Source organism: Python bivittatus, unplaced genomic scaffold, assembly GCF_059951505.1.
Source record: "Python bivittatus isolate LINGU-HERP-01145 unplaced genomic scaffold, Pbiv_v1 ctg000020_np1212, whole genome shotgun sequence".
Lineage (NCBI taxonomy): Eukaryota > Metazoa > Chordata > Lepidosauria > Squamata > Pythonidae > Python > Python bivittatus.
Genome location: NW_028277030.1, coordinates 117,477,671 through 117,502,696, shown reverse-complemented (window position 1 = coordinate 117,502,696; position 25,026 = coordinate 117,477,671). Strand labels below are relative to the sequence as shown.

The 25,026-nt window shown below is 36.3% G+C and overlaps 1 protein-coding gene across 1 annotated transcript in view; it reads left to right on the top strand.

The window, feature by feature from the left end:
• LRPPRC (leucine rich pentatricopeptide repeat containing) overlaps nucleotides 1-25,026 on the top strand; it is a 117,455-nt gene that overhangs the window by 73,738 nt on the left and 18,691 nt on the right. Inside the window, exons 25-30 of the mRNA XM_007424640.4 lie at nucleotides 5,953-6,021; nucleotides 10,197-10,287; nucleotides 15,657-15,799; nucleotides 15,921-16,035; nucleotides 19,440-19,560; nucleotides 22,923-23,011. Of these exons, the coding sequence (XP_007424702.2) occupies nucleotides 5,953-6,021; nucleotides 10,197-10,287; nucleotides 15,657-15,799; nucleotides 15,921-16,035; nucleotides 19,440-19,560; nucleotides 22,923-23,011 (628 nt within the window). The remainder of the gene's footprint in view (nucleotides 1-5,952; nucleotides 6,022-10,196; nucleotides 10,288-15,656; nucleotides 15,800-15,920; nucleotides 16,036-19,439; nucleotides 19,561-22,922; nucleotides 23,012-25,026) is intronic.

The window sequence follows — 25,026 nt, the reverse complement described above, 5'->3', positions numbered from 1 at the left end:
TTTCCCTAGATATAGCAGATATCTGGCAAAATGATTTGCTGAATAGGTTAGTATCCCTCATTTCCATTCAAATATGTATGCAAGATAGCCAAGAACTGCAATATATCTTTACACACATATACATACATACACACACATAAGCACATACAACAGTTTCCATTATTACATAAATGATTTACGGGAGTGTTGTCTTTGCTGTTTCTTAGGTTGTCTGGCAGTTGCGTTTCAGAATAATGTTGATTTTTTAAAAAAAAAGTTATAGAAGTGTTGACTTGAGATTTTGTGTTTCTACAAATTAGAGCTAGATATTATGGAAACGTTTTAAATGGGTGACATACTGTAGGAAGCCATGCCAGTCTGTGAATCTGTCATGGAAGTACAAAGGGTGTCCAGACACCCAAACGAAAAAATTGTTCTAGGAAGTTGATAAGCGGAAGAGGAAGAAGATACATTAGCTTAGTTTGTAGTAAAAGATTTCCCTGTAGGAGAGAGAAGGAGATCTTTGTTGGAAAAGTTGAATGGTTAGTAAACCTAAGATGGATCTAGACAGCATGCACTGTTGAAGATTTATTGATTTAGTATCCCAAAATGGATTGAATAGTTTTGATCTACATCAGAAGTAATAATTTAAGTGGAGCTTGAAGCCTCCTGAAGTAGAACAGGGCACAATCCAGAGAAGTATGCTGAAGAAGGGTGGGCATCAGCATGAGAATCTACCCAGCACAAAGACTGTTTGGAGAATTGGAAGAGTGAGTCTGGAAGGACCAAGTTTTAGAGCCAGAGATTGAGCCAGGCCAGCCTAATAGAAAATGCCAGAGTCAGCTATTTACTTATCTCTAAGCAGAGAGCTAGACATGTAGAGTCCTGAGTACATACATGTTAAAAACTGATAATATTGAGGGCACTCATATGCCATTAGAGAACATTTAAATTGCATAATGTTCAGTAGAGGAAAAAAGTTCCCTCTGCAATGCATTTTAAATCTCAAACCTTGGTTTCATTCCTTCCCTTCTGGTTATCAGTAAAAAATAAGCCAAGATTGGTTTATCCAGCAATAAATAACCTTGCTAAGGAATATTGTTGAAAGTGAAAGTAGACACTCTGTATCTTAATAACAGGGAGAAAAAAAATAAGTGTTTTATATTTTCTTCATAAAATCCTGAGAACTCCCCAAAACTCGTAACAGAACAATCTGAAAAGTTTGATTCAATAAATATTTTCATATGGTCTTACAAATAATTCCATGTGTTCTGATGAAATATGTATTGCTGCTTGTCTTGTTCTCCACCAAATGTGGATCTGTGGGCTTAACAGCACAGCGCTTTCAGCTATTCTGAACATTCACAATGATAGCAATTCATTCTACAGCTGCAAGTTTGGCAGACTGGCTGGTGCAAATATGGAAGTCCCCTGAGCTTATATGAATAGCAATATTAAATAATTATTTTAGGAGTATTTGGTATGTCTTTCCCTCCTTTATGCGTCAGAGAAATTTGTTAGTTATCTACAATTCTTTTTCATTTGATACTTGCCTTTGCAAGTACAGACATTGGGAGTATATTATAGTTTAAATTATCAGAACTTTGTTTAGATGATTATGTGATTATTCCAAGAGTTCACAACCTATAATATTCTTTCTCAATTTGACTCTGTCCAGATGTGTTAAACTACAGCTCTCATAATCTTCTATTCAGGAAATATGTGGTGGTTAGTGATAATGGGAGTTAGTCTAAAAGTATACCAAGCTAAAGAAGGCTGATTTAAAAGAATATAGTGACTATTCCTGGTTCAGATTACTGTAATTCCCTTGCCCTGACATTGGCAAATTTCATAAGAAGTTTATTTGGGCTTAATTTAATGTGCTGTGCGAACCTAGCTATTATGGTTTATAAACCATGGCTTGTGCCTTAGAGTGGTGTATAAACCTAGCCATTGAGGCTTTCTCAACAATTTATTGTTAAAACAAATCTAGTGGATATGAGATTATCAGTTTATATGTGTAACTTGTATGTGCAAGCCGCAAATAACAGTTCATGAATGTGAATAATTGAAAAGCACACTCCAGTGTATTAAGAGATGTGGTTTTAAGAGGAGTTGTTCTTTCAGTGTTTTGACAGTTGTTGTGCCATCTTTCCTATTAATGTTCTAGCACTAACTTTGGATCCTTCTTTTGGGCAACAATATCCATTCAGTACAAGGCTATTGGTAGCTCTTTAAGTATTTATTTGATATGTTTGGTCAAGTGATTTAAGAGCTATTTGAAGATAAAGCAGCTGATGACTGTCAGACCTGAGATGGTAACTACTTTGGGTTTACAGAGAGAGAGAAATTGTGAAATTGTAGCCACGCATATATATTATAATGCCAAGCAGTTTTGGAGAAACCAATCTCTTTTGGTTTTGGATATTTTTAATATGATAAAAAAAACATGAAAATATTTCTGGGTTTCAGATTGAATGGTTATAGCATCTTTTCATTCAGATTACCTTTTGTATTAATCTGTACACAATCTAAAATTCAGTTTAGTGGTAGAGTTAAAACAAATATTAGCAAGCTGTTATGAATTCTATGAGTTATTCTTTTTTTTATTATTTATTGCTTTTAAAGCTGTAAGCTGCCCAGCCTCTAAATGGTGTAAGCAAACAAGTAAATGTTACTTTATTTGTAAAATAAAGAAGCTCGAAAGAAATTTAGCTTCTAAGATTATTGATGTGATTAATGGATAGAAATATGCAGAGTGCAGGATAGTTGGAACCAATGGTTGTATATGGCTAGCTTTTAGCATGGTAATTGACTTCATGTGTGTAAGAGATGGAGAACTAGAAATATGTATTTCAGTATATCTGCATACATATTAAACCATAAAGAGAATTAAAATAAGATTTAGTAAAGCTTTGTTCCATGTCAGGGATTGGTAATGGTTTATTAATAAATTTGAATGAAGGAGTAGGGAAATATTTCTGCATTTTGACTCTTGCAAGGCTCAACCTCAGCAGAGCATGAATTATTTGGTTCATACAGCTGGGGGGCTAAAATAAAGAGTTTTATGGCGCTTTAAAAAGTCATGAATCTATTTACATAGTCTAGTCACTTTATCAGATGCATAGGGTGTTACCACTCTCTCCCCAAAATAACCAAACTTTCAGATCTTTTTACCTTCCCCCCCAAAGAGTTCTAAGAATCAAATATAGGTAGTCCCAGGTTAAGAACACCTGGGTTGCAGATGACCCATAGTTAAAAATAAAGCCACATAGCAAAATTCGAGTTAAATACACAAAGGTTCGAGTTCATTACACAGTACTACTTATACACTGTTACATAATAATACTGTTTCAGCTAACATGCAAATTCAACTTAAGGACAGACTCGTTCTTAAACTGGGGACTACCTGTATATCAAGTAGATTGCCAACACATTTTTATCACAGGATGGTCAGAAGGTGCTTTTACTAGCACATGCTTTATATTTGGTTTTCTGTTTGTTTGAGGAAGGTAGATTTCAGTTCCTGTCCCCTCCAAGTTATATTTTATTGTATCATCACTTTTTTGTGAGATGGGTGGCCATATAAATTTGATGAATAAATAGAATCATGAAATGCCAGTGAACATGCTGCTCTTTCAATAAAATAATTAAAATGCTTATTTTCTCTTTGTGTTAGTTTCTCTTACATGTACAAAGTATACAACAGCAGTAAAGCAGATATTCCCTTAATAATTATATAAGAATCTATAGGTAGGTTGGGAGAGATTGACACGATAGTGGAGGAGTAAATGTGACATAATAGAGCAAAATATACTTTTGACCCATTAGAAATTAAACATTTCTGAGAATTACAACGAATGATTAAAAAGCAAAATTATACATAGAAGGAAAATCTATAAAGTTAGCTTTATAATTTCTATTGGAGTGATTTACAAATTTAAAAACACAATTTATTAAAATGCAATACAGGTAGTCCTCAACTTACAACTGTTTGAAGTTACGACAGTGCTGAAAAAGTGACTTATGACCATTGCAGTATCCCCTCAATCCACATGATCAAAATTCAGGTGCTTGGCAATTGGCATGTATTTACAATGGTTGCAGTGTCCTAGAACACATGGGGCTTCCAACAAGCAAAGTCAATGGGAGAAGCTGGATTCACTTAACAAATGTGTGATTCACTTAATGACCGTGGTGATTTGCTTAACGACCATGGCAAAAAAAATCCATAACATTGGGCATGACTCACTTAATGACTGCATCGCTTAGCAACAGAAGTTCTGGTCCCAATTGTGGTCGTAAGTTGAAGACTACCTGTACATAGTAGATAATTTATTATAGATAACTCGGTGTCATAATTGAAATGTCATTGTTGAAATCGCAGTAAGATGGTTAGAGATAAACTGCAAATACAGACTACTGTGGAAGTCCAAGAGATTTAGTTAATCTGACCTAGATGTTATTTTAATAATTGAGAACATGGTATATGTGAAAACACTTCTCCATTTCAAAATGAAATGCAAGAACATCCATAGTATAATTCAGTGGTCCTTGCAGTGATTGGTGCAGCAATAATTTCTTAAGAGGAAAGGATTTGCTACATATACTTTTTCAGCTTTTAAAGCTGTTTAGATAATTGGCAGTTGGAGCATAAGTAATATTGAAAGTTGGAGGTGAATGCTGAATCTGATTTTTGCCATATCACAAAGGGGATTATCTGCAATTTCAGGTGAAATATTTCTTCTGTTTAATGTCAATGAGCATAGTGTGTAAAATGTTAATTTCATAGTTCTCAATGGGTTATTTTCTCTTTTATGAACTAGAAACAGGAATGAAATAAAAGTAATAATTGAACAAGCTCTTTTTGTTGTTGTTGTACCTGATTGCCAGTATAAAGTGCACTATAAAATAATACACAAAAGTTTCTTGTTGATTGTGTTGTTGATCATGTTGAAATTCTGATGGTCATGTTTTATTCTCTTTTGCATTTGTATGTGAGAGGGAGATTAACTGCTGCAGGTTTTTCAAAATCTTACTGTGTCAGTGTTATTACGGCATTGTTTTTCTATAGGTTTTGTTGCTCAGTTTCTCACACTGTTAAAGTTTACTTCCAGTATTTCAGTATTTTGCCCATTGGATTTTAAATAGCACACACCAATGATATTACTCAGTAGAATTGGAATTCGACAGTAACATGGATGAATTTACAGAGCATTCTGAAGAGGTTGGCTGCAGAATATTCCTCCTGCTTACTGGGAAGTACCCAGTAATAACATAGGCTATTAACTAATGAGGTAGCAAAGGAATTGTTTTTGAAAAATACTATATTTCTGCTATAGTAAGAATAGAATGGTTACTAAATCCTATACACCTTTCCTTTGTGAGTGATTGTTGTGAAATGAGTGTCAAGAATGCAATTCTGCAGAAAGGAAAATAAATTTGGAGTTGTGTTGGAGAATTCTTGCTGCCTAACTTGCATTATCAAAATAAAATGAAAATACACTCCCCATGCCCAACCCTCCTCCTTATATCCAAGGAATCAGGGAGGCATCTGCCTGAGCCACTTCCGAATATTATCTTGTATCCAAAGGCTTAAAAAATGTTTCAGCCCTCTTTGTCTAGGTAACAGTTCTTGCATATTTCGATCAAGATCTGTTTATTCTTCAGTACAGAATATTTCAAGGAATAAGCACCTCAAAGTATAGTATTATTTATTTGTATATCCTATGTTGAAAAGTCAGTTTGGAGCACAGTTATATTATTGATACCACTGAACTTTGTTTTTAAAAATTAAATTTTGTTTTTGCTATTTTAGGATAAATATGAATCTTTGATTATAATGTCCAATGAGTGATCAATTGATATTCTCCTTTCAGGGAGCTGAGTTACAAATTCATGTTAATCATTTGCTTTGAAGAAGTTACCCTTAGAAAGCAAGTACTTACAGATTTTGGAAATCTTCTTTTACAGACACCTGGCTTAAGAGCAAAACCAGAAAGACTGGAATGGTTTGCAAACAGATGTATTGCAAATAATGAGGCATGTATACTATTAATTTTGGTTTATTTATATTATTGAATTAGTAGAAGAATTCTACATCACTGTTAAGTCATTCATATTCAAGGACAAATAGATTATGGGTGATGTGGGTCTTCCGGGCTGTGTAGCCGTGTTCTGGAAGTTTTGGTTCCTAACATTTCACCAGCATTTGTGACCAACATCTTCAGGGGGCAGGAGCACAGACAGGAGTGGTTCTCTCTGTGCCCAGGATGATTTCGCCAGATGCTGGCAAAACGTTAGGAACCAAAACTTCCAAAACACGGCCACACAGCCTGGAAGACTCACATCAGCCATTGTATTCTGGCCGTGAAAGCCTTCGACAATACAAATAGATTACTTTCTGCAGTGATCACTGAATACTGTCTAATCCAGCTTCCAGATGGCAGTATTGTAATTGCTCTGTAATTAGTTATTCTTGATTTCCTATCCTTTAGATTATTTTCAAGGCACTATTATTTTTCTTATCAGTAGTGAGCACTATTTCCCTATTTCACTTACCCTTTACATGAATTGTGACTATTTCTGGCCAAAAAATAGCTATTACAGAATAATGCAATTGGAGAGGGCAGTTTAGACCATCACGCCCAATTTCCTGCTGAGTGCAAGAATCCCATAGAAGGCCGTCTAGGCTCTTCTTGAACACATCCAGAGAAATGGAGTTCCCCTGTGGAATTGCTGTTACTGTTAGAAAGCTTATTCTGACAGCATCTCCCTTCCTGTAACTTAAACCAAGTTTTTTTTGTGTTTGTTATTTCTTGTATTTGAAAACTGCTATATTCCACTCCGCCTCATCTTTTTTCAATTTCAAACATGCCCATCTCCTCCAGCCCTTTATTTATAGGACTTAAATTTCTCATTCCCTAATCATCCATGTTGCCATTCTCTGAAGCTGTTCCAGTTTCTCTGCATCTTACTTAAAGGGTGGTGCCTGGAACTGGATGTAGCCCTAGAAATTATGAGCAAGGCAAGAATAAAATGGAATATTTATTTTTCATAATTTTTATAATATGCCTCTAATAGATACAGAGTAAAATTTAATCTTTTTTGCAGCCACATCATGTTGTTGGTTGATACTCAACTTGTGATCAACTAATGTTCCAATAAATTTTTCACAAGTACCATTACCAAGCCATCCATTCTGTCCATTTAATTTTTCTTAAATTATGAATTTTCCCCTTTTCTGTCATTGTTACTTTCAAGCCCAGTTTCTAACTTGTCAAGATCTTTTTAAAATTTATGTTTCCTGCAGTATTTGCTATCCCACTTGATTTTGCATCTGCAGATTTGATTAACATTCTGTCAATAAAAATATTGAAGAGTAGAAGACCCAGGACAGATCCTTGCAGCACCCCACCAAAACCTTGCTTCCATTATCTTGATGTGTGTTCTTTGAGTTTAATTTTCAAGCCAGCTATATGTCTCTGAATTGTCATGCAATCCAACCCACACTTACTTAGTTTATAAATCAGGGTGTCACAGAGTACTTGTCAAATGCTTGCTGAAATCAAGATATGTTATGCCTACATCATTCCCACAATCTATTAAGGAATATAGTTGATTTAAACATTACATAAGATTAGTCTGGCAAGATTTATTATTGACAAATCCATACTGATTTTTATTAATGATTGTATTGCTTTCAAGATGTTTAGAGATCAATTTCTTTACAGTATGTTCAGCTCTTGACTTTCCCAGGTAATCAGTGTCAGACTGATTGACCCTGGATGTTTAAACTCATTAAAAGTTAAGATATATTCTCTGACTGTGTTTTTGTCAGTCTCAAGGATCAACCTACCCTTTCATCCTGCCCTTCACAATTTCCCTGTGAAACATACTTTTTGTTAGAGAGGACTGAGCAGAAGAAAGAGCTGAATAGCTCTGCCTTTTCTTTGTTACCTGTCACCATTTTGCCATCTTCATTGCACAGCTAATATACTGGCTCTTTTTCTTTTGAAAGCATCTGAAGAAGACTTTTTGTTATACCTACCATCCTTTGCTAGCCTCAGTGCATTCTGAGCTTTTGCTTTCCTGACAGCAGCTTCACAATTCCAGATGATCTTTCTTGGTGACTTAGGCCTCTGTCCTTTTCCGTGCCTGCTGCTGCCTGAAATAACTATATCTAAATAAAGCTTCATGCAATTACTCCTCCATATACATGGATATCTGGCTTGGGACAGGACAAACTAGATGGATGAAGAGAAACACCACCTGAATTCTCTGTGTCTTGAACTTCCTTCAGAATTTAAAGTCCTTAGGCAGTATCATTTGTTCCAACACGATTCACAGGAAGGCATTATTATCAGCGAACACGATAAGACACTGAAATTTTTCTGTCACATTCCTGATCCTTGCTTTTAGCAGGCAGCACACTTCATGAGTCAGTGAATCCTGTCAGCATATTTATTGCAGTTCCTTGCAGTAGTGAGTCACCAACTACCATGACTTTCCTCTTTGTCTTCTTACAGGGCACAATTGCATCCACTGTGCCCTTTAGGGATCTGCCATCGTGTCCCTTTGTGCATTGTTTCTTTTTCTTTTGAACACTCAGAGCCTAATTCACCTGTGAGAGTTTGAAAACTGAATTTCAATAGTGCTGAATATCTTCTGGGTCTCTTGCTACTAGTTGTTACTCTCATCCACCACACTTGTTCTTCTAATAGACTTGTCTCATTGATAGAGAATTACTTCCACAGTTGGCTTTTGTTGTAAGAGCTTCTTTTCTGTGAACTGAAAAATTCAATTCTTATCAGTTGAAGCTTCAATTTTTGCCTTTTTCTTCAATATTTCTCAAATATTCATCAGGTTATTTTCAGGCAGGAAGACAAACATGCCACAAGCATTACAAGTCACAGTTGTAGATTTGCTGTGTTCATTTTAATTTTTATTTCTTATGAACCACTAATAGTAAAACTTGCATTCTTGTTCCCCTGTCAGGTTCTCAAGTTAGCCAAGTACAAATTCTTGCCTTAGAGGGAAAATCTGTTGGAACTATCACTTAAACTCCCCTGGCAAACTCCTGTTACCTCATTCAGAGAACCTTGAATCTGGAATTGGCTGGAATAAACCTAGAATAAATCCTCTTGCAATCTCTGCTTATTTGGCAGGAACCAATCACTGTCATTCCTGTTGGGTAGTCAGAAGCTCTTGCTATTAGCCTATCAGGAGATGGTCCCTCCCTCACACCTCAGTGGACAATTCCTCAGAACATACAGCTGCTCTGGTCACTCTCCTCTCTTTCCATTTTTGCAAAGTCTTGTTAGTTCATTCAATCAGTGAGCTATTGCTACCTCTGTTGCAAATCACCAGCCAAAGAGGAGCAACTATCTCCCTTTATCCCTTTGGAGAGTTTACATGTTTAGGCTTTTTTGAGGAATGGGAAGCAAGTTGCTCCTCCTTTCTTCCTTCAAGTTCTTTGTCCCTGGGTGATTCTCTCTATTTGTGATAGTGATAGCCATGAGTGATACCTCTTGCAACTTCCATAAAAGCCCATTGAAGTGCTTCCTTCTTTTCTTATAATCTCTGATACCCCACAATGTGTAGAAGTGAGAAAAAATGGCAGGCACTGCATGCTGTGTGAACTAAAGTAGGTTTAAGGACTCAAGTAAACATTGTACTATCTCTCTTTTTAAAAAGTGCTATCAACCATTTCTCCCACAAGGCAAATAAGTGTCCCAGATAAACCTGCATATATATTTAGAGATTGGAGAGGTTGCTGGTATATTAAACCAAAAGGCAAATGAAAGTGGATTCATGCTGAAAGAGAATCCTTTGAGGGACAAATATATGAATACTATTAATGCAGAAATAAGAAAATTGCTGTATTAGATATAGTTATGTAATAAGAAAATGTCCAGAAGCTGTGTAAACTTTTTGAAATATCTGTGTATAATGTTTTGAATATTTTTATAGTTCTTTTTGTTTGTATGTATTCTTATAAGAATTCATAACTATGAAAATTATTACTAAAACGTTGGTCCATATTTAGAAAACATATAATTCATTCAGTTATATCATCCTGTTCACATCTTTGTCAACATGGTTTAGAGCAGACAGGGAAGTTGCATAATTGCCCATAGATACAAATATAATATATGTTTAATAATGTAAACAGAAAAATATATAGATGTTATATATGTTCTATTTTTATTTTAAAGGTTGACGGCTTGGAAACCATGGTAGCACTGACTCAAAACCTATTTGATTGTGATAGAGATAAGATGTATTATTCTCTCTTATTATTATGCCGTAAGTAAAATGAAGTGTTTTATTTTATTCTTTGAAGTGTTTGATAAGCTAGGCTTACCTATGACCAGAATAAAATTGTCTAAGCATCCCCCAAAACCAATGCAACTGTATAGTAGCATGAAAAAAATAGATAGTATCCTTAACAATCAATCAATTAAAAAATAAAATGTAGAAACCACCTAGTTTAGGGGCATAGAACTTCTGTACAAAAGACCAGACTAAATATTACTCTTATTCAGTATTGCCTGTTCTGATACGTTGCAGATCTCAGGGAGTATTTTCTACCAGTTCTTAACTGGAAACTTGAGGCTTTCAGCACAGAAAACATAGTCAGGTCCAGAAATATTGGGACATCGACACAGTTCTAACATCTTTGGCTCTATACACCACCACAATGGATTTGGAATGAAACAAACACAATGTGCCTTAACTGCAGACTGTCAGCTTTAATTTGAGGGTATGTACATCCAACTCACGTGAACGGTGTAGGAATTACAACAGTTTGCATATGTGCCTCCCACTTGTTAAGGGACCAAAAGTAATGGGACAATTGGCTTCTCAGCTGTTCCATGGCCAGGCGTGTGATATTCCCTCAGTACCCCAATTACAATGTGCAGATAAAAGGCCTAGAGTTCATTTCAAGTGTGCTATTTGCATTTGGAATCTGTTGCTGTCAACTCTCAAGATGAGATCCAAAGAGCTGTCACTATCAGTGAAGCAAGCCATCATTAGGCTGAAGAAACGAAACAAACCCATCAGAGAGATAGCAAGAACATTAGGCGTGGCCAAAACAACTGTTTGGAACATTCTCAAAAAGAAGGAACGCACCGGTGAGCTCAGCAACACCAAAAGACCCGGGAGACAACGGAAAACAACTGTGGTGGATGACCGAAGAATCCTTTCCCTGGTGAAGAAAACACCCTCCACAACAGTTGGCCAGATCAAGAACACTCTCCAGGAGGTAGGTGTATGTGTGTCAAAGTCAACAATCAAAAGAAGACTTCACCAGAGTGAATACAGAGGGTTCACCACAAGATGTAAACCATTGGTGAGCCTCAAAAACAGGAAGGTCAGATTAGAGTTTGCCAAACAACATCTAAAAAAGCCTTCACAGTTCTGGAACAACATCCTATGGACAGATGAGACCAAGATCAACTTGTACCAGAGTGATGGGAAGAGAAGAGTATGGAGAAGGAAAGGAACTGCTCATGATCCTAAGCATACCACTTCATCAGTGAAGCATGGTGGTGGTAGTGTCATGGCGTGGGCATGTATGGCTGCCAATGGAACTGGTTCTCTTGTATTTATTGATGATGTGACTGCTGACAAAAGCAGCAGGATGAATTTTGCAGTGTTTCGGGCAATATCTGCTCACATTCAGCCAAATGCTGCAGAACTCATTGGACGGCGCTTCACAGTACAGATGGACAATGACCCAAAGCATACTGCAAAAGCAACCAAAGAGTTTTTGAAGGGACAGAAGTGGAATGTTATGCAATGGCCAAGTCAATCACCTGACCTGAATCCCATTGAGCATGCATTTCACTTGCTGAAGACAAAACTGAAAGGAAAATGCCCCAAGAACAAGCAGGAACTGACAACAGTTGCAGTAGAGGCCTGGCAGAGCATCACCAGGGATGAAACCCAGCGTCTGGCGATGTCTATGCGTTCCAGGCTTCAGGCTGTGATTGACTGCAACGGATTTGCAACCAAGTATTAAAAAGGGAAAGTTTGATGTATGATTATTATTCTGTCCCATTACTTTTGGTCCCTTAACAAGTGGGAGGCACATATGCAAACTGTTGTAATTCCTACACCGTTCACCTGAGTTGGATGTACATACCCTCAAATTAAAGCTGACAGTCTGCAGTTAAAGCACATTGTGTTTGTTTCATTCCAAATCCATTGTGGTGGTGTATAGAGCCAAAGATGTTAGAATTGTGTCGATGTCCCAATATTTCTGGACCTGACTGTATAAGTTACGCCTCTTCCCCTTATTGATCAGATAAAAAGAGGCTTCTATATCACAGGTTTAGCTTCAACACAAGGAGGGTGACAAAAACGGGGACGGAGGTGGACAACATTAAAATACTTCTGGATATCTTCCCTCCTTACACATTGTTCTAAGAAAGATTCAGAACACTTAAGAAAGCTATGATCTGTACCATTTTCCTTTCTTCCAGTTACTACTATCTAAATTGGCTGATGACAACCATGGCTATGGATTCTGTTCTTTAGCCACAATCATAAAGGCCTGCATTTATGCTTGTTTACATTTGTAATCTTCATTTTCCTCCAACTGAGAGCCTTCATTGGGCCTTCAGTTTTGTCCTTCTCCTCCTCCTCCCACTTGCAGGTGCAGTTGGCTATCTGGTTTAAAGATCTCAGCAAAACACTACCTTTCCATCTTTCTGACCAATACTCACACATTCTATTTAAAAAAAACGCACAACAACAAAAATTAGATGGCATTTGTGCATTTAGTTCAGCAACTTGCCCATGGGTGAAATGTTGTTCAGTGTGCTTGGGCTGTATTCCAATTTACCAGTTGGTTTCTTTCTTTCAGTTCTAAAGTATTAACTTGAATAGGGAAACATTCTACAGTTGGCTTACTTCGGTTGAATGATAATTGAAGGTTTTTGTAAACCACCTATTTTCTTCTGCATAGGTGGTATTTATCTCTTGAGGAGTTCTTTAAAGAAAGTTGCCATTTCCCATCATTCTGTAGTACTAAACCATGTCTCAGAAATTCAAGAATTGTCTGGGTAATTTCTCCCTTTACTTTGAACTGTCTTGTTTTGCTGTCTGCAAAAGAATTTGAAAAAAAATGTTCCTCTTTGCTATGTACATAATTGCTTTCAATAGAAGATAGCCGAATACACTTGCATTCTCCCAAGGAATAACTCAAAGCCTTTCATAATCTTACCATTACGTGGGCAACTTGTTAAGCTTTAGAGGAAAATGCTGTAAAATTGAGAGCCTCATAGCATAGGGTGACTGCACATTTAACTCAGGGAGACTTAAATTTGTCAGGCATGGTAAATAGCTGAACTGTATTTGTCTTACCTTATATTCTTAGCAAAATTATTATTTTGAAAAAAACTCATCAGTTCATATGTATTTGTTCTACTGTCAAACAACTTTACAGCTGGTCATAAGCTTTTAAGGATACATATGTTACTGTTTGAAGTTGGAACAATATAGCCCCACTTGGAATATTCTGTTAGAACTAGGGGTATGCGTGAAGGAGAAAATGTGTTCTGCTTAGAACACAAGCAAATTATTTTGTTCAGAAGGCTAAACCTTTTCATATAAGCTACAGTTTAGCCAAAACAAAGCCCAGAACATTTTGGCTGTTTTGGGGATTTGGACAAATCAAATTCTAGAAGATTTGACAGGCATGTAAGGCAAGACTAGGACACATCACCCCCATTCCCCCTCCTCACCTTAGCAGCTGTGGCATATCCAAACCCCACTCCCACTTCCTTCTTTGCCTCCCCTCAGCTGCTTCTGCCACCTTGAGGTGGTGTATCCTATCTCCCCCATCCTCCCCCAACTGCTTCTGCATGAAACAGTCAGCTTTCAATCCTCGTCTGCAACAAAACAACTCCATTTCTTTCAGTGTCTGGACCAAAACATCTGAAACATATTCATGCATGGACACTCAAAACCAGGTGTTCCATGCGTGGGTAGATTTGTGCATTCCCAATCAGAACATTTTGAGTGGGCTGTGTTCTGGGTCACAGAATTGACTGGGATAGAGGCCATGTTGTGTGCTAATTGACTCCCAACTCACAGAAAAATTGGCCCAGGAAAGATTTCTATTTTATTTTTTAAAAACTCATTTTTACAATTTTCCATAGTAAACAGTGGAGTGGTAAGGGGTGGGAAAGGTTTAAACCTTTGGGTCTCTGCTGTTGCAGTGATCCAGATTGATACCTTTATGTATCATTTAATGTCAGATGGAAAATCTTCCAATAGACCTTAAATGAATGCTGAAAGCTGTTTCCTTCATTGCCCAGTCTCTCTTCTGTTCACATAGGTCAGTTATCCTTGCTAACTCCTCACAGAAAATCAAAGGAAACATTAAGAAACTCAAGTATCTTTAAAGTGCAAAGGACTTTCTGCTTTTTTTGCTGCAGAAGATTAACACAATTCTCTCCCCAGTGCTTGAGATAATAGGAGTTTTGTGCATCAGTAACTTGGGGTTAGAACTCTGCTGCCTCCTATAAAATAAGAAAAATTGTATATACTAAATAGAGTATATCTATTTTCTTGGCTTGCAGAAATGTCTATTCAGTATAGAAGAAGCCACAAAGCTTATTACATGCCTTATATTAGCTTACTATTAGTTTTTCTCAGCAGAAAATATGCACAAAAGGTATCAGAATTTCAATATTGGCTCACAGAAACATGGCATTGGGCTTCAAAACATAATTTTTCCTCAGTAAGAGGTTGTTCTCTCCTTCCCAACAGCAGTCTGCCTCCCCCATACTGACAATACGCCTGCTGAGGGAGAAATATAAGAAAATAGATTTTATGAAATATTGCTCCAGTCAGCAAAGGCATAGCCAATTCCTCTATTCAAACTAAGAAAAACAGCGTTGTTTCTTGGAAGATAAAAGACTGTTCCTCACCACTTTATTAATGGTAATTAATTGTAGTCCTTCCTCATAGAAATGGAAGAAGGTAGACCCAGGAGCATTCTCTTCTGCAAACCGTATTTAGGATTTATGCTGGTATTTTAAGAAGGGTATTTTATATACTTGGTGTTGTGTGAGAAAAATTAAACAAAGCATTTCTTTTCTGATCCTAGAGGAAGTAGCACATCCCCTTGCAGGAGTAGATGCATAAAACTGTAGTCAATCCTACCCATTATTGCACTTTCTCAACTTTTGCATAAACATTTATACAACACCACCAACAGCAATTTTGTTTCCTCTCATAGTTCTTTTGGATCTGACAAAGAGCTTAAATTAATTTAACAAAACAGCATCCCCCAGTGATGTAACCAGAACAGAAAATTAATGAAGTTTTACTTTCTACAACAGGATATGACTTATTATTTTTATAGGTTATGGATTGTCAAATTTACAGACTAAATATAATACAGTTAATACAAGTTTTTGAAATAAAACCTTCCTTCTTTTTGGTAAACAGTGGTGTTCCCATGATGGTCTCATAAAATGGGAAGCAGTAAGAAAATAGAACCACTTGTTGTTCTAGCTTATTAGTTTTTGGGGAGTTTTTTGCTAAAATATTTGAAACGAAATCTTGTCTTCTATCATCATCTGTTAAAATAGGTTTATTAACATCACATATGTGTAATTGTTTTCTTATTTTTTTTCCTTTAACTGTTTCCTTTTCAGAGAAAAATAATGATTTGGGAAAGGCTGAATCTGTTTGGACTAAAATGCAGGAAGAAAACATTGTTCCCCGTTCAAGAACTTTGCATTTGCTAGGACAAATTTTTAAAGCTAATAATCAGAAAATTCCATTTACTGTACCTGAGGTAAATTAGATTCAGTGTCTTTCTGATGAAGTAGCTACATTAGAATAATCCTTTTTAATTAGATAATGAGTGGGTATTATCTATTTATAAAAATAAAGACATCTATTTGTTTCTTTTAAAGAATTGGTATGAAAGGGATGTTGATTCTACACCGTTTGGCTTGTCATCGTTTCCTCAGCAAATAGATAATGTTAATGAAAAAATACACCAATTTTGCAGAACGGGTAAACATAAAGGTAAATCAGTTTTGACTTCTTAAACCTTTGTTGAAGTTATTATTACCTTTTTCTGTATAGCCACATGATGTTAATGAATGCTCTGCATCATGAAACTGCAGTTGAAATCTTTAGTGCCAGAATATTTACATATATATGTTACATCAGTACTGAATCTACCGCATTAAATTGTTTATAAGACTTTGTTGCTGTTTTAATTGTAAAATATAGTAAGATAGTGGTCTCTGGGATAATACTACATTAAGATGGGGAAAATGCTCCCCCCCCCCCGGCAAAACAAGAGGACAGGAAGATAGAAATACTCCAGATCATGAGGCTATAGCCCTAGTTGTAAGAGCTTCTCTTGTTACATCTGTCTTTTCTGGGGCTTGTATTCTATGGATAAAACTATTAACTCATTGCCCCTGAGCATAAGGAATTTGGAGGGGAAATTTAACTGGCCATGATGGATATCTTCAGGGCAGACATTACCCAAGGTAGCCTAGAATTCTCAGCTAGATGAATGTTATCTACAATGGCCACCAGAGGGCAGTTATGGCTGAAGAACTGGTACCCAGATTCCATCAGCTTTGGTGCTCATATTGGGCCCATTCAAGGATAGAAAACTGTTTGGAGAAGCCCTAGAGACTTAAGAGAAAAAGAAAGCTTTATCCCTATCCAGCAAAGGTTCTGAAAGGAAGAGTAGTAGGACTTCAAGCTACTTTTCTCATTCCTTTAGTTCCTTCCATTCAGAACATGCTGGGGGGATAGAGACCTCCAGACAAGCTGCACCAGCTCCAGCCAAGAGTGAGCATTGTTTTTTCCCCACCTAGCAAAAGGGAGAACCCAAACAATGAGTTGCATGAATTTGAAAGACTGTCTCATGAAACTTGCTGGTCTCCAGGGCCATATGACCATCTATGTAGATTCAGTATCATGGGCAAGTTTCCACTCTAGCCCCCTCCAATGGATGTTCCTCGCTTTCCAGAGCCTAATAGCTCAGAGAACCTAGAGATGACTGGCGATCCTATTAGGGATGAGGAATTCCCTTGCTACAGGTACAGTTCACAGATGCCAACATTACAGATTTGAGGGCACATTGGTTAGCCCAAGTAGACACAAAGTCTGAGTGGAAGAACAACAAAATGCAGTATACATTGCCTAAAATGCCACACAGGACAACTAGTTGAGTCATAAAGCGTCACTGGCATTGTTATCCAGGTGGATGAAATCATGTATCAAAGTAGTTTATGAAGTGGATGCCTCCCTGGGAGATATCTGTTGGGCTGCCACATAATCCTTGTGTTCTCCTGTATAAAATACTACTAACCTAACCCATCCACCTTGGCCAAAGAGTCATTCAGTAAGAAGGTGCTGCAGAAAGTAGTTCCTATAACATTAAGGTCCTTTAATAAAAGATCCAGCCCTCCCAAACTGCTTTAGTTTGTTCCACTATCAGATCTTTTGACTGTTGTAGGAAAGCAGGGAGTTGGGCTTATCATGAAAATTCATTTTCTGCAATGGAGGCAGGACATCCAGCTACCTCTCAGCTACCCCTCCAGTCAATATCAAGAGGGAGGGAAACATCTCAAGGCCCCACATATACCTGCAACCAGTTTAACGTAGTTTGGTCACATATATTTATTCCTAATTTCTAAAGACTTCTAAAGTCCTGGAGACCAGCAAGTTTCATGAGACAGTCTTTCAAATTCAAATTGAGGGGGAGGGGTTGTCTTGTCATTCTGGAACTGGGGAAGGATCTATCCCCACCAATCGGAAGGAGAAGGAAGAGATAACCACTGTTGTATGCTCTGTCTCTGCTGTAGAAAATGGACTTTTACAATAAATTTAATATACGATTCTGGGGTGAAAAAAAAAATACCCCCTCCCCAGTCTAGAATTCATTGACAGATTAATTGCATTTTAGACTTTGATAGCGAAGCTGGGTATGCTTGGGGTGGAATTGGCATATACGCCCCATTCCCTCTTACTCATGTCAGTATAATTGACTATGCTTTTGTTAATACTAGAATGCTTGAAGTAATTATTTTGTTGCTGATGAGATACTGAGTGGAACACTTCAGGAAACATGCCAGCTAGCCTGTGACAGATATTCCTGAACTTGTTGACTTCATTTTTTTCTTCATTCTTGACTCCCAACGATCAAATAATACCATTTTCTTAAGTAAAGTTATCAAGCCTTATCTTTTATCACCCTCCTTTAATGTATGTAGTGAGTGTATGTGTAAGTATATGTGTGTATTCCATTTCACTGAGTGGAGCATGCTAGGATTAGCATGTAACTCATAGCACTTTAGCTACAGTACTGTAATCTAGATACCAAAATCATTGTAAACATAACAAAGAACAAAAAATAATAAATATTGACCTAAAGCTGTTTCAAATCATTACATACACTTGTTTCAACACAAAATATTAAGAACACATTCTTGATCACTGCTGAGTTTACCTAATTTCATAATTTCTATTTTTACCTTTAACAGTGCAGGTACATAGGATTTGCATCTGTTTAGCCAGTATATTTAATATAATTTTTCAACTTCTGTCTCGCTTATTCTTCATTCAGTTTTCTGGATATATTTTCAAATGTAAGCAGAATTCCACTAAATATTCAAGGCAAATATAAGTACTTTTATGTATAATATTGTATTCTAATTATTAAAATGACTTTCTGAGTAGAACTATTGAACAATGTTGTTTTTTTCCAGATATGTAACATTCATTTTTTAGAGTAGATTATTGTTTTGGGGGGACATTCACACCTGCCTAATCTTGCTCAGAAAAGTAAATGATTGAAAAATATAGCTCCCTTTTCCTCCTCCTCTTCCTCTTCTTGTAATGTCTTTTGACTGTCAGTTATTGTGAATGTGTGAAATAAAACCATTAATCAGTCAGATAAATGCTGTTGTGGTATATTTATAAATGGTATGTTTCTGTGTAAATCTTGTAAGCAAATAATTTTATCTCAAAAGTAGAAATGCTACTAACATTTCCCAAAGACTTCTGTGATAAATATTAACTATTGTAACTTACAATCACAGAATTAGGGACTGTCTTAAAATTGCATGTAGTATATTCTTAAATAAGTAGCACTGCAATGATTTGACAGTGATCTTGAAAAGAGCTGTTATGTAACTGGCTAAGGCATAACTTGTTTCTCATTGGTGGCAGTAATCCCCCCCCCCTTTTTTTTTAGTATGAAGGCAAATTTAAGTTGCTAAAAGTTAAATAGAAAGGGGATTTTTATTAGACACTAAAAACAGCTCTTAAATGTAGCTTTAGGCTCAGAAATAGGAACAGAGAAACAGATCTTGTTTCTGTTTGTTAAAAAGAAAGAGATGAACATTTTTCTGTGCCACTTCAATAAAAGCTGACACATTGATTGTTTTTTAATTATTTTGCAGAGGCATACAGACTTTTTCTAATGGCAAAGGATGTTGTACTTAGTGTCAGTTGTTATAACAAACTTATCAAAGCATTACTCAGCCATGGTTCTGTTACAGAAGCAATGGAAGTAAAAAAAATGTAAGTCTTTTTATGCATCTATCTTTATCCAGGTATGGGTAATTTTGCATATACATTATTTCGTACTTCTCCTGTTGCCTAAGGACAATGTAATGTACTGGACTTTCCGCTATATATGGTGGATCAAAAGAAGTCGATATTCTTAAGTCATCTGGTAGTTAATAGTCCATCATGACCAGTCATGCACTTGGTATGCTTAACAACTTAACAAATGCACACATAATCAGACACTTCTTATGTGTGGGTAGTCCTGGGGTCACAAGACCAGGGAACAAATATTACAAATGTCAGTTCTCCTGACAGAATCATATGAATAGGAAGAAATGTTATTTAGCGCATCAGGCAGTTTTGCCTCGTGGATAAAATCCCCAGTATGGAGTTGTATGGAGTACAGACCTGAATATGCAACTATGCCCACACATTTCCTCAATTGCTTGAATCTCTTAAAAGAACTTCCTTGAAGTAAACTTACTAGCATGTGGATTGGTTTTATATGGAGAGAGAGAGAGAGATGTATTACATGCAGAAGATTGTCTGTGTGGCCAGCATCTCCAACTGATCCACTGCATTGGTGGTGAGTATCAGCTGTGAATACTGAGGCTGTTGGAAGACTGAATTATCTTTAATGTTGGTTTACATTATAACCAATCCAGAGAGAGAGAGATTTTGAATCAGAAGACTGTTGAAAGGGCATCTTATTATAACAACAACAATAACAACAGTAATAGTAATAGAATTAAATAGTTACTAGAAAATAACCTGAGGAGATTTTCATATATACCAAAAGTAGAGATTTATCTTAAGTAAATAAAATACAGAAACATAAAATTACCAACAAAAGTTGACTTTTTCAAAAAAAATAATCTGCTAGAAATCAAGATGAAATGTACAGAAAACAGTTAAAGCCAGATTTAAATTGTGAACTAATTAAAATTGTACTGAAATTATTTAAAATAAAATGATAGGGTTAAAGTGAAATTAAAAAAAATTAACTTCAGTATTTAACCCTAAAATCTTTCCTGTAATTGTCTATGTTTGGACATGATGCAGAACTAGGAATTAAATGGTTACTAGTAAATAACACAAGATTCATGTGAATTAGCTCCAGCTCTACAGTCCATTCCATTTGCCCTTCCCAGATGCATGGAAGAAATTTGGAAACTTTCTCTTCTGCTTTAGCTAACTCTGCTTTAGCATAATTTAGCATTATGTCTCAAATCCAAGAACACTATGTCTAGTTTTTATTATGTTTTAAACTTGCAACTGAACTTAAAAATAAACACCACGAGTTGTAAAAATAGCCTGTTTCAATAAAACAACATAAAAACTGTCCATCTTCTCTGGAGAAAGAGAGAATGAGAGGCAGTATAGAAGGTTTATATATCTAATGCTCAGCTAAATCATGCTTTACCGTTGCATCCAAAATGGATTGCCGTATAGATACTAATCCAGAAAATAAAGAATGGAGAAACACAGAAATTCTCTTAACCAAATGGCAGCTTTATGTAACAGGAGAGGCCCTGATAAAAAGGAAACTACTCACCTTGCTGCGGTTTGCATTAATTTTGATTCATAAGATGTACATACATTATGTGTCAAAACAAAGGATTTTCAGGATTGCTCAGTAAGTTGCAAACAAATCACTAGGACTGCTGAATATTCAATAGATTATAGAGAAATAGCTTTCCAACACATTGGCAAAGGTTAACACTTTTGGGAAAAATCAAAGCAGTCCAGTAAATCAGGACACAATTCATTTTACACAGTCTATTATCTTGTGACCAGCAGACACAAAACACTAAAATGAAAAATCAGTGTGCTAATCCAAGTGAAATGCTATAAAATTTTATATAGGAGAACTCCAAGATATTTTGGAGAACTCTGCCTAGTTCACAGTAAGTAAGAAATAATAAGTTATTACTTTCTTTTTTCTAATTTTATGGCTAGATGTTTATTTTTAAAAATATAAATTTCTGACAGCTAAATTGGAAATATTGAATGTTAGTGCCTTTATAAAAAAAATTATTTTCTTATTATTTTGGTCAGCCCAGAGATCTTGATGAAATTTAGCTGCATTCTAAAATAGAAATGTAATAATTTTGAAATAGGGGATTAGGTCTGTAATAGCGGCTAACATTTATTTAACTGCACTAAAGATTGGAAGATTGGGGAAAGTAAATCCTTTGTTATATGTTATTTACAGTTCTGTGCATGAGTTTTTTGACTTACAGGTTTTGACAGATGGGGCAAACGAAAAAAGCAGAAATGAGCAATGGGGGCTTAGGCAGGGATTAAGCAGATTGGTTTGGAAGAGTAAGGAAATCCTGAGGGCCCCAGAGGCTGAAAGTGACTGAGAGGAGGGTCATATTAGGAACTTAGTGGAGGATTTTCTTGAGATTGAGGAGAATAATTTAGCAATGACTCTGTTTACTTTTAAATCCGCTCAGTTCATAAATTCAGAAAGGTGGGCTGTTCTGTTGTTTCTCACAAGATGATCCCTGTGGTTTATCCTGATTGTTGGTGCAGCAAATGGCAGCCTTGTATTCACTCCTCTCAGGGGGCACTTTAAGAGTAAAGTCTATATTTAATTATGTGGGGACCATTTAAAGACATGGACATGAAAATAGAAAAAGGTTTTCTGATCAGTATGTTCAGAGTATATCTCTTTTTCGAAAGGCTTTAATCAATATTAGTAAAGCTAATTTCTTCCTGCAGTTTCAAGTAAGTGAAGTTCATTTTTGTTTTGTTTTTGCCTTTTGAAATACAGAATTGATGAATGATGAAATTTAGTTTTAGGACAGCAAAGTGATAAAGTTTTTTTTTTTTTTTAATCCTGCCTATGTCTAGATGACAGAAATTTGAAAATTAAATCAACTAAATTATACAGAGATGGTTCATAATATCTCTTTAATTTGTATTTAAAATATACTGTGCTGAAAATAAATGTTTCATTTTTTTTATTGCAGGAAGAATGGTTTTACATTTTATAATTATGGTGACTGTTTTAAAAAGAAGAACAAAGTATCCCGCTTAGGATACAGCAGAACAATAGTGGGCATGCAGTTATTTTCGTCATGTAATATGTCAGCATTTAAGAATCTGAACCGATTGTTTAAAAAAATCTTGTACTTTGTTTCTTTTGTTGCTCATTTCCAACTTTGTCATCTGTCAGAATGCACAAAAAAATTATCCTTCTATAACCATTGACAGGATAACACAAAAGCTGTCTCCAGGTCGATATTTTGCAGCAATATTTTTAACATACGAACAGTAGTTTTTATAATTTCACCTTGGTGCTCAACCATTTATTATCGTATCAGAAGCATGTCAGTAATTCCTTTCTAAATGTCTGCTTCTTTTAGCGCTGAGAACCACATCAAGGGCTTCGTGCTGAACGATGCTGCCAGCAGCCTCCTCATCTTAACGCAAGTTAGGCGGGATTATTTGAAAGGTATGTCACAATGCTTGACCTTTACGTCACATTAATGCCTCTGCAGATTTTTCTTGTAACGCCCTTCGAATACTTGGATAAAGGAGTCCATTTAGCAAATTACCTGCTTATCAAGCGCCTTTTGTGGTAGCTGAGAGACGTAAATTACTGTACATGCATTTATAATACAGCTTGAATATGAATGTACTTGTCATTTGACCACTTAGTCCAGTTTCCGTTCCATTTAACACAAGATGGGTTTTCTTAAGATGAATCACAGCTCTTCAGACATGCAAAATTTGTGCTCCAGAACGAGAGAAAGTACAGGCTTTCAAATGCGTTAAAATTCACAGCACAATTCATTTTGCTTTGGAAATTAACATACCTTAGAGCATCTGAAACAATTCCCAGCAGTTTCTTCCTGCACAATGTGTTGGTAGCACAAGATATCAAGTGAGTTAAATTGAGTGTTAAATGTGCGTGGCTGTGCACTAAATGTTTATAATACTGATTTTTAAAAAACTTAATCTAATACTTTTAATAGTTCTCAGTGCCAGCAGTAATAAAACATACATTGTCCTTTCGTTTTGTGCTCTTTGTAAACTTGCTTTGCATGGTAACAGCAGTGTTGGCTGAACAATGTAAATGCTTGTGAATGCAGCGGTGGACAGTTTTACTGTTAGACTATATTCATCTCTTTGAGGCTAGTTTGGCTTCATCTTGGACATTCTACCTCCAATATCTACTGATTTTCTCATAGCAAGGCCAGTGAGGTCTAGGATCACAAAACTGAACCTTGCACAAATTACAGTTTTACACCACAGTTGTTATGGATTACTGCTGAAAGTATCTTTTTTGTTTTTCATCAAATGCTTAAATGCATCTTTTCCATATTTTATTTCATTTGTAATCCTAGTTTAGCAAATGGCCTTCTTCAAGGTAGGAAGACTATTGCTAAATTATTTAGTCTCATGAATTCTCTTGTCAAAGAATACATCTTAGTTTAAATATGTCAGGGTTGGACAATCTGTGGCCAATAACATAATATTATACCGTTATTGGTTTAATGAAAGAGTCCACTGTAAGATGTATGAGTTTAGATCTCTGGTAAGAATTATCTGTCCCTTAGCAGTCCACAGTGTGGGAAGATGTAAAGGTGTCTGAAACAAAACAGAAAGAAAGTTTACCAGGAGGAGAAAAAAATGTGGGAAGAACTGTGGATGGCCTGTCCATATTTTGCTTTGGCCCTACTTATACTCAGCTTAAGCTCCATGTGGTTCCCAAGTGATTATCCCAAGGGAATCCCTTCAACAGAAATAATTGCCCATCAATCAGCTGCCATGACCCTATAGTGCCAGACATGATACCTGAATCTCAAAGTAGTTGAGAAGTCACTGGGAGAACAGCTTCTCCTCTCTACCCTTCCTTAGAGACTAGTACTTAAGCAAAATTTCTATAGCATAGCAGCTCATCTGATTGTTCTCCCATAATTTATTTGTTTGTTTGTTTTTTGGCTTCCTCTTGGGCAACAGCTAAAGAATGCGGTAAAAGATTGGAGGGGCCTCCTACTTAAAGCAGTTGGACTAAGCGTTGAACTTCTTTGCTTTTATCTGACCTGCCGCTCCTCTGATTTCTACATATGTGTCTGCTTCCCTTTGGCTTTTCCCTTTCTTCAGGTACAGCCACCATATCCTGGCTTGCCCTCAACAGTGGCCAGTGAAACACTTGCACGTCTTGAGATCATTTCTCAGTACTGATTGCATTAATCTCCCTTCCTCTGTGCTGTTCTTTATGTAGCCAATTTTTTATTCTTTTAGAACAGAGCAGGGAAGCTAGGACAAAAACTGAATCTAATTGAAATTGGATTGAAATTCTTCATTTTAAGAATACTTAATATGTTGTGCAGATATGACCTACCTGGACCAAGGATGCTCTAGTGAAGTTAATTCATGCCTTGATCATTCCCAGTTGGACTACTACAGCATGTTCTATGTCGGGCTCCCTTTGAAGATGACCCAGAAACTACAGTTGGCACA